Source organism: Atta colombica, unplaced genomic scaffold (assembly GCF_001594045.1).
Source record: "Atta colombica isolate Treedump-2 unplaced genomic scaffold, Acol1.0 scaffold153, whole genome shotgun sequence".
NCBI classification, from domain to species: domain Eukaryota; kingdom Metazoa; phylum Arthropoda; class Insecta; order Hymenoptera; family Formicidae; genus Atta; species Atta colombica.
The window spans coordinates 476,583-486,368 of NW_017259243.1; the positions used below are offsets into that span (position 1 = coordinate 476,583).

The 9,786-nt window shown below is 33.4% G+C and overlaps 2 protein-coding genes across 4 annotated transcripts; one reads left to right on the forward strand and one right to left on the reverse strand.

The window, feature by feature from the left end:
- Positions 1 to 48: 48 nt before the first annotated feature.
- LOC108685515 (copper chaperone for superoxide dismutase-like) lies at positions 49 to 6,033 on the reverse strand. Of its 3 annotated transcripts, none has more exons than XM_018190341.1 (8): positions 5,965 to 6,033; positions 5,613 to 5,832; positions 5,349 to 5,547; positions 4,789 to 4,978; positions 4,657 to 4,723; positions 4,169 to 4,350; positions 3,982 to 4,097; positions 49 to 2,321 (listed from the first exon to the last, which is right to left on the reverse strand). In XM_018190341.1, exons 2-8 carry the CDS (start codon positions 5,631 to 5,633, stop codon positions 49 to 51), a joined length of 3,048 nt encoding a protein of 1,015 aa, XP_018045830.1. In that variant the 5' UTR covers positions 5,634 to 5,832; positions 5,965 to 6,033. The 3 variants fall into 3 exon arrangements, with proteins under 3 accessions (XP_018045830.1, XP_018045829.1, XP_018045828.1); XM_018190340.1 differs by lacking the exon at positions 49 to 2,321 and adding an exon at positions 3,598 to 3,656; XM_018190339.1 differs by lacking the exon at positions 49 to 2,321 and adding an exon at positions 3,599 to 3,656 and having other exon boundaries at positions 3,973 to 4,097.
- Positions 6,034 to 6,299: 266 nt separating this feature from the next.
- LOC108685514 (extensin) lies at positions 6,300 to 9,345 on the forward strand. Its single transcript, XM_018190338.1, has 6 exons — positions 6,300 to 6,552; positions 6,679 to 6,755; positions 7,025 to 7,106; positions 7,239 to 7,446; positions 7,605 to 8,809; positions 9,123 to 9,345. Exons 1-6 carry the CDS (start codon positions 6,493 to 6,495, stop codon positions 9,330 to 9,332), a joined length of 1,842 nt encoding a protein of 613 aa, XP_018045827.1. The 5' UTR covers positions 6,300 to 6,492; the 3' UTR covers positions 9,333 to 9,345.
- The last annotated feature ends 441 nt before the right edge of the window (positions 9,346 to 9,786 follow it).

The window sequence follows — 9,786 nt, forward strand, 5'->3', positions numbered from 1 at the left end:
AATGGTAGAGACACAATTACGCAATTTAATTATGATACAATAAAAGGCCTAATGCTGTGTGGTACCAAGTACAGAAAATGAATTGTTTACATCGTAAAATTCTTCGCTGGTGCTTTCTTGTGGTGGATTTTCTTCGTCATGATTTTCTTCGTGTGAAATACATTTCTTTTTTTCATATCTTTTTTCATATCTTTTTACTTTTTGCTTCTTATATTTATCGGCTTTATTTTCTAGTGTAGTATTAAACAAAGGTTTGACTTTTAATAAAAGTATGTTAAATAGACGCGATAAACTCGGGGAATCTTGCAAAATTAAATTAATATAAACTTCAACATTGTCACGTTTTTTAAAATTGTTACATAAATTATACAATAATGTACCATTGAACACACTAGCAACTCTAGTTGGTTCATAAGGATATCCCAATAATGCATTTAAGTTCATGCTATGCCTCAAACAATTTTGAAACTCTGCAAAACCATGAACAATTGTGATATTAAATTTTTTCGGTTGCAAATGCAGTTTCTGATCTATTTCAAAATTAGATATAAAGAATGGAGCTGCAATTAAGCAGTCGTTAGCATCAACTTCGCGAATGGCATCTGCAAGTGTAGCATCAATTGAATACTGTGGTCGATAATTTCTCATTCTTCTTTCGTGTCGAATATTGTCTACAATTCTATTAAATCTCTGATAAAATTTGTTTAAGATTCTATAAAAGCCTATATTACAATCTATTAAGTTAAATAACAAAGCAAATAATAAAGAGTATACATGACAATTGAATTTAGATGGTTCCTCTTGTTGATCAATCCAATACTTCATGGTGGCAATATACAACATCCAAATTGATGGAATTTCATTCATATATTTTGCATTAAAGATTGTCAAAGTGGTATTTAAAATTTCTCTTCTGATGACAATGGATATTTCTCTTAAATTGAGTAAAGAAGGTAGTTTACAACCAAATATATTGTCACTATATTCCAATTGATAACGCTTTATTTTCTTATTTTCGTCTCTGGTAATATATTCCATATTGAATTTCCTTCCCTGAACTCCTGATATCAGTAATCCATAAATAACACTTATAATTTTTGAACTTATAGCAATAGATGAGATGCAGGAAGAATCTTCAATTTGTGCAGGACAAACATACAACTTCCTTATTATTAAATCTATAAAATAGGAAGGAAATCTACTTTGTTTAAATTCATTAATAAACCACTGAGGTAAATTGTCAACCAAAGACTCATTAGAAATCAACTTCTTTTCTTCAAGTATGTTTGTTATTTCTCTATCTTCTATTTCCTCCCCATCACTTAATTCTGTATCATTTGTTCTTTCGTCAATAAATGTCAAATTATATATATCACCTTCAAACTTATAAATCTTGGATGTATTCTGCATATTTACCCTCGAAAAGATTTCTGCAGGAATATTTAGTGTATATAACACACTCAATGGTGCATTGATATAACTATTTATTACCGTTTCTATGGTATGTAAAACATGTTTGCGTTCTTGTTTTCGTAATCTCCTTAGTATTCCTATAACAGCTTCATTTAAACTGCGTCTTCGTAGCCAATCAAATGTCATGTCTATACGTCGTTGTTGTTCATTGTTACATCTCCTCCTTCTTGATCGTGGCAGATGATGAAAAAAGTTTTTAAACATATGCTGCTTCACATAATCATTTCCTAATAATACTGCTGCTAAGGGCAATAAAGACTGGTTTAATCCATAATAAATCTGGAAAAGTTTATCAACATAATAAATTTTGCAGCGTTTTATGTAACCTCTGCCTGCTGGGTTAGGCACTATGTCAGTTTCCAATGTATTGAATGGTATGTATAATGATCCATAAATATAGAAGTCAGAATCATAACTCAATACAGGACAATTGAGAATGCGTGCTATCGCAGCTATTGTATTGTCTGCTTCAAATATACACTGCGCATATCTAATACCTTTTTCTTTCATGATATCTTTGAAGACCTCTCTCATAAGTAGAGGAAGAAATTTGGTCCGATGCTGAGAAGATAAAGTATAATTTGATGCAATCTCAATCTTCTGTTTAGTTCGAGATATAACTGTTTTCAGCTTCTTGTCTTCACAACCACCATCAATCAAAACCAGTGGAGTAACGTTGCATTTTAGGAGTTTATCAAAAAAATCCCTCACACTTTGCGCATACTTGTCATAATCACCACCAAAAGCACAATTGCATCTCGCATACCAAGTATACAATTGACAACACACACTGTTGCCGTCAATTACTAAATAACTGTCATGTAAAGCGTAATATTCGAGATAACGCTCTGAATCATTCGATATATACGTTGTTAGACCAGGGATACCCATTCTAAAAGTTAATTTTCTTCAGGAAAAGCTATAAATAAAAACTTTATTCAATGAGTTTCTATAAGATAATAAACATTGATATTTTTAACATTTCCCAAAACTCTTTTTTAATACTTTATGTAATTAGCTCCCTTATTTTCACTTATTACTTACAATGTGTTTATTTGAGTCTATTTATGATTCTTCTTCTTCTTGCTTAATGGCTCCTGCTTCTGTCTATTTATGATTGAATCTAATTTTATGAGAGAAAACTTTTACGAGAAAAAGTAGAAAAGTCAAGACATGATATAAAGATTGATAAAAACAAGGATATGCTCGTCCGGTGGTAATCCACTGGGGTGCGTTCCAAAACTTGACTCTGACAACTCTGAGTATCTAGGGATTAATTATCAAAGTGAGCAAATTCACTAGAGTATTCATAATTTAATTGGTCAATATCTAGTAATCTTTGCTTACTTGTAATTTTCACCTCTTCTCCAAATCCACAATCAATTGCCTGGCCTAATTTCTACCGAGTCGAACATAGTCCTCTGTCACAGTCAAACAATAGGGGAATGCTCGACTGTAATTGATTGGTTCTTATTCTGATCCGGATTAAATCCTCGGTGGAAATTAGGCCACTGGTCATCGTGGGCTGCGTCAGCATTTATTTTTCAACTGTTGGTAGTTTTCTGTGCGCTAATTGGGTAATGCTTTTAAATCAAGAGGAATGGTCCTATCCTCAGCAGACAATGGCCTATTATATATATATTAATATTACTCTTATTTGTGTTTGTTGAAAGATACTCACTGTTGCCCAAAAGTTAGAGCATTTCTAAACTTTGAAAAGAAAATTTCATCAATTTTATTTATTAATATTATAAATGTACAAAAATGTACAACATACTGTTCCAATAACAAATTTTATTTTAATAGTGTACATTCAAAAATAAAATAATTATTTTCAAAATAACATAATTATATGTAAAGAGAATATAATTATATGTAAAGAATTATGGTTTCGTATAAAATTACGGTATAAACTAAAAATTACGATCCCAAACTTTTTGAGAGGTAGTGTGTATGTTAGATACAAAACTAGCAACAATGACAAAGACGCAACAAATGATATAATTAATTTAGTAGAAATCTGTACATATATACATATAGAGAGACTAGAGATATATTTATATATTTTTTATTTTGCCAAAAAGCTAAAACAGTATATTTCTTTTTTAACGTAAGTTTTCTTAAACGTGGAATGCATTCTTTGTTAGATCAATCGCATTGTCTTCATGTTAGTTATAAATTTGCTGAAAAAAAAGTATTGTATAAATTACTTTATATAATCAAATTATTTGTTCACGAAATTGATACATATAATGATATAAGATTATATTGATTATTATAAGAAGTTCTAATTCTCACCAATTCTCACTTAATTAAATAAAAAAATATAAAAGATTTAAAAAAAATTTTTTTTTCATCTTTTCTTTTTTTCCTTATAAATAAATAAAAAAATTCTAATAATGAATATTGTACAATAAATCACAATAAATGTTGTAGCTAGATAAATATCATAAATTTCAAACTTTCAAATTAACGTGCATATTTTCTCATTTTCTGTACTTTTTGTACCATGGTTCACAAGCGCCCGATCTCTCTCGTCCCATATAGTGAGGCCGTCGCATGCGCAGATCTTCTTTGTATTTTGAAACAATCCGGATGATCTAGCTATAATACCGCAAGCCAATCTGAAGAAAAATTTATAATGTAAAATAATAAATAATTATCATAAACTTTGACAATAAGAGTCATTTCGTACCTAGCTCCGCTATTTCCATTTATCTTGGACTCTGGACTATTACCTCTTCCAAGATCATCTGGATCCTTAGTAATAATGAGAGATCTGCCAATGATGTCAGGTATCTTAAGAAACTTGTCTATCTTCCGAAAAGCAGCTCTGCCAGAAGTGTCAGCTAGGATATTGCCAAGATCACCAACATGCTGTAATGGCAAATAATAAAATTGTTAAAATACTATAAAATTTAATCCTTACCGTGCAAACGGGGGTAATTTTTCAGTCCAGACAATTATAAATATTTTGAAAATAAGTGAGTACGCGCCCAAAATATTTAAACAAATAATCATCTTCATTTAGAATAGTTAAGGAAATTACACGAAACTACTTTTTAATATTTTTTAAAATCATTTAATCCACTAAAAAAAAACATGCTGGACATCAATGACCCATGTTTACACTAAATGAGTACAAAATGTTTACACAGCAAGAATTTGATTGTTTAAATTTACCCTTTTGGACAAATCGTTTTCAGGGCTACCGTGTGGTGAATTATTTGGATTAAAGTGTTCGCCTACGCTGTAATAAAAATACAATTTATTCAAAATGTCAATCCAAGTACTTACTTTTGCAAATTTTTTTACCTTTCACAGCCATTAGATATATCACCGCATTCATGTACATGCATACCATGCTCACCAGGGGTCAAACCATCAATTGTACCATCTATGATACATCCCTCTGAAGTTTCTGCAAATCTTATAACCCCTCTGATCAGATTACCTATGCTATATCCTGAATTTCCACTCAACATCACCACAGCACTTGATCCATCTGTAAAAGATAAGTATCTAATAATTAATATATGTTAATATCTGAGATTCACATATACATATGAGTTTAAATAGACATATATTAAATCTCTTTGTTCCTACTTTTCATATTTCTATACTTCATTCTATACATATTGAATATATATATGCATATATTTAATGCATATATAAAATATAGAATATAAAAACATTCAAAACAAGTTTTTAAATTGTCTTTTTCAATAAAATATTTCTTTTTTATCTTTGACAATCTTAAAAACATCTTATGCTTTCAGAAATCGTGAATGAAACAGAAAAAATTGTTATAATATCAGATAATACATTTTATATATATACATATATATAAAAAACGTAAAAAAAATTATTTAAACCTCCGTATCCCTTCAACACTGCCTGTCTTCCAGTTCTTTCGATTCTTTCCTGTATGATGGAATAAGATAGATTTGTTTCAAGAGTGACAGTGCCACATTCTAATGATATATCAACATTTCGAATGTCCTCCAGATCTGCTATACTCTTAGAAATTGCATTAACGCATTTCTCGCATGTCATATGTACCGCAAATTCAATCTGCAGAAACATATAAATATGACAATATTTTCTGCCAATAATGAGATAAAAATTAATTTACTTACTTTCGTTGAAGCCATTTGCATGCGATATTCTTACATCAACGTTAATCAACGTAATAAACAATGATAAAGCAATTTCTTTATACAATTACACATTCATCGAGTTATGTTTCAGTCTATCTTTTATCTCTTTCTTTTTAATTTGTTACCAATTTTCTAGCAGCAAGATCTCCAACAGTTTGTTATTTGGCACATCAGGGTCTGTTCACGTTACTTGAAATTCCTAAAAATTTTGCATTTAAAAATAGACAAATATATCATATGATCAAAATTGACAAATATCAATTAATCAATTTTGATTCTTTTTGTCATTGATTATTGAAACAGTTGGCTTGAAAGGCTCGTGGAAATGTACCTTAATATCAAAGGAACCAAAGGTACAAGCTCGGATATGTGCCGTTAGTGGCGTTGCTCTCCCAAGCCTTCTATTTCTCTCGCGTACTATCCAATCTCTCGTCTTATCTAACTCCGAAACTGCATACACTTCACGAGGTAATTGACGATAATTGCCACACGCGTCAGCTACGTTACGACAAAAATACGTTATACGTACTAATACGCACGACTAGTTTGTGTTAGCGTACATATATACATATACATACATATTTATATATATCTCGTGTGTACATAACAAGCGGATTGAGTTTGAAAAAAAGATTTCTGCGACGTTCCCGTCGGTCCCGCGCGAATAATCTCGTGCTTCGGACTGCGGGAATATATTTGGGAAATACGACGAAGATGGACGTATCGCGCTCCTTTGAGATATTTCCAGGTAGCTCTTCGCAATAGCGCGACGTGACGGAAGATTACTCTCCTCGATTACCGGTCTTTCTCGGTGAAAGTTCTTTAACGTCGAGACGATTCGTGAGTTGTCGCTTCGAAAATGTCCGTGACCTTCGCACAACGCGGCAGGCCACCTCCAAATCCTGCCCAGATACAAAAGGTAAAGCAGTTTGCAAAAAAAATTGGCTTTTACTACTACACCATTTATAATTGAAAGCTGAAACATGGAACATGTTTAAAATTGTAAGTATAACTGTACATGTATGCGTTTATCATGTTTTTTTAGATGCTTGATGAGAATAGCCAGCTTATACAAATGATTCAAGAATATCAAAACAAGGGCAAAGCACAGGAATGTGTACAGTAAGTGATTCAGCAATGATTTTGTTTCTTAATATTTCAACGTGTATTATGTGTCTCCTTTTCGAGTCCATTAAGAAATGTTTCTTATGAAATAATATTGTGTAGCAAGAATTAAAAAAAATTTTTTTTTTTATTATTGAGATGACAGTCTTAATCTCATATCAAATTATTTTTCAGTTATATATATCAAATGTCAAGTATATATCTAAGAGGATTGTTTAATAACTTTTGTTAAGTCAATTTATAAACTTATTAATTTTAACTTTCAGGTATCAGCAAATGCTACATCGCAACTTGGTATATTTAGCATCTATCGCTGATGTAAACCAGAATCTTCAGACTTTATTACCTGTAAGTAGCAGATTCAATAGAATAAACAACATAAAACATAATAAAATACATTTAATTCAACAAAAACTGTTAAGTTGAATAAAATTTTTATAAAGAATTGCAAAATTAAATTAACTATCTTTTGGTTTCAAGCTACCTCAAGGTATTCCTAATGGTCCTCAACATGGTATGATGAATCCACAAGGACTTCCAAGTGGTCCAGGTGGTGCAACTGGTCCTGGAGGAGAAATGCCACCAAATACGCAGCCAACAATGCCAATGTCGACGTTTAATCAAGGCCAACCAATGGCACAAGGTTATCGTGGGCCTGTAATGCCTGGCCAAGGACCTACCATAAATAGTATGTTATATTCCAATTTGAATTTTCTATTGAGAGAAATCTTATTCTAAATTTATATTAAATTATAATTATATGTCAATTTAAAAAAATCTGAAGCATAATTATAACTTTATTAACTCTACAGATTATTAGACATTTTAATCTTTTAATATTTATAGGACCTCCAACTGCACCAGGTCCACAACAATATAGAGGTCCACAAGGTTATCCTCAGCAACCTTCTCAACAAGGTTATCCTGCTCAATACACTGGTCAAAATCCTGGCTCAAACTACCAAGGTCCACAAGGATCTGCATACACTCCGGGTCAACCAAATCAATATGGACCGCCAAACGCTTCTCAACAGCAAGGATATAATGCAGCAACGCAGCCAAATTATGGTCCTCCAACTACAGTAAACAGTTATGGTCCACAACCAGGTGGTTATCCACCACCAGGCACAGCTCAGCCACTTTCAGGATATGGACCACCGCCGCCAAACCAACAAGGTTATCCACCTTCAAATGCCTCACAACAGAATTTCTCATCAGGTAGTCAACAACAACAACCAGGACAATACGGCAGTCCTAGTCCACAACCAAATTATCAGCAGCCTCCGTCCCAAGCGCCACCTCAAAACGCATACGCTGCTGGACAACCTGGAAGTTATCCTCCTCCTTCCTCACAGACATATGCGAACAATGTCCCACCGCAAAATTATCCACCACCTCCGACAACTAATGCGACTCAACCTCCACAACCTGGGTCGCAGCAAAACGCGGGTCCGCAACCCAATTATGTTAGCCAACCAAGTCCAGGTCCTGGCGCGACGCAGTACGGTCCCGCCTCTACATCTCCGCCATTTAGCACCTCCTCTGCGAGCAGCAATACTTATGCCCAAAGCAGTCAGCCAACAAGCACACCATCTGCCTCGACGCAGACATATCCGCCGAATAGCGGTCCGCCACCAACATCGCAAGGTGGAAGCTATGCACCCCCGGTGCCACCAACACCTTCTGGATATCCCGTTCATCAAACACCACATCCAACGTCGCATCCCCCGCATCCACCCCCACCGCACACTCAATCACCACATCAACCACCGCACACTCCGCATCAACCACCTCACCAACCAACTCATCAGTCATCCCATCAACCACCGCATCAATCACCGCACCAGCCACCGCAACAATCTCAGCAACAGTCGCAAACAGCTCCGCAGACGCAACAGCAACCGTCTCAGAGTCCAGCTCCGAGTGGATTTCAACCTCCATCTGGTCCACCACAAGGTCCTGCTCCACCACCAGGCCCTCAACAACAACCTGCCTATGGGCCGACTACTACACAAACATATGTTCCACCGACTCCAGGAGGACAACCACAGGTATTGTTCGAGTAACATGACTATATTGATATAGACGATTAGTTTATGATTTGAATTTATGTTTCATGGCAATTGTGTGTGTGTGTGTGTGTGTGTGTGTGTGTGTGTGTGTGTGTGTGTGTGTGTGTAAAATTTTATAGTTTTTATAATCTTATACAATTTTTTATGTAGAATAAGAACACTATCTTCTCTGTCTTAAATTTTTTATGTTTGAAATATCTATGAAAAATTGTAATATATGTGGAAGAAGATAAAACATATAAATTTATTATTAACATAAATTGAAACTTATTGAGAGCATTCTGAATTGCAGATTTATAGTCCTCATCCACCACAAGGGGGACAACATTATGGGCATCCTCAATATCCTCCTCAAAGTTATCCTCCACCGCCTGCAGGACAAGGATATCCACAATATCCACCACGACCACCTGGTGGCCATATGCCTCCTCCACCTGGACCACAAGGACCTCCTCCTCCTAATCAATATGGAGGTTACGGTTATCAGCCACCCACACAATAAATACATCAATAACTCCCAAATTTACATAAAATTTAGATTATTACGGATATTGAAAATATTTTTGTTTATATTTTTAGTTGCTGTATGAGTACGTATTTTCATAATGTAAATCACAATGTTTATTTAGATATTATGAATCTATATTATATAATATTCATAATATTTAAATATTTTGAATATATAAATATTTTAGAATATTCTTTCAACAAAGAATGAGATTAGAATTAAAAAAGAATTATGTAAAGAACTTAATTTAATTTAATCTTATGCATTAGATTGATAATAAGAAAAAGTTTAGGACAAAATTATATATAAATTATAGATGATGTTCCAAAATGAAAGGACTACTAGTTGGATTTACATTGTTTACAATTCTTTTAACAATCTTCAGTATTTATATACATATATTTTTCCATATGTGGTGATATAAATAATTTATGTATAATTTTGTTTT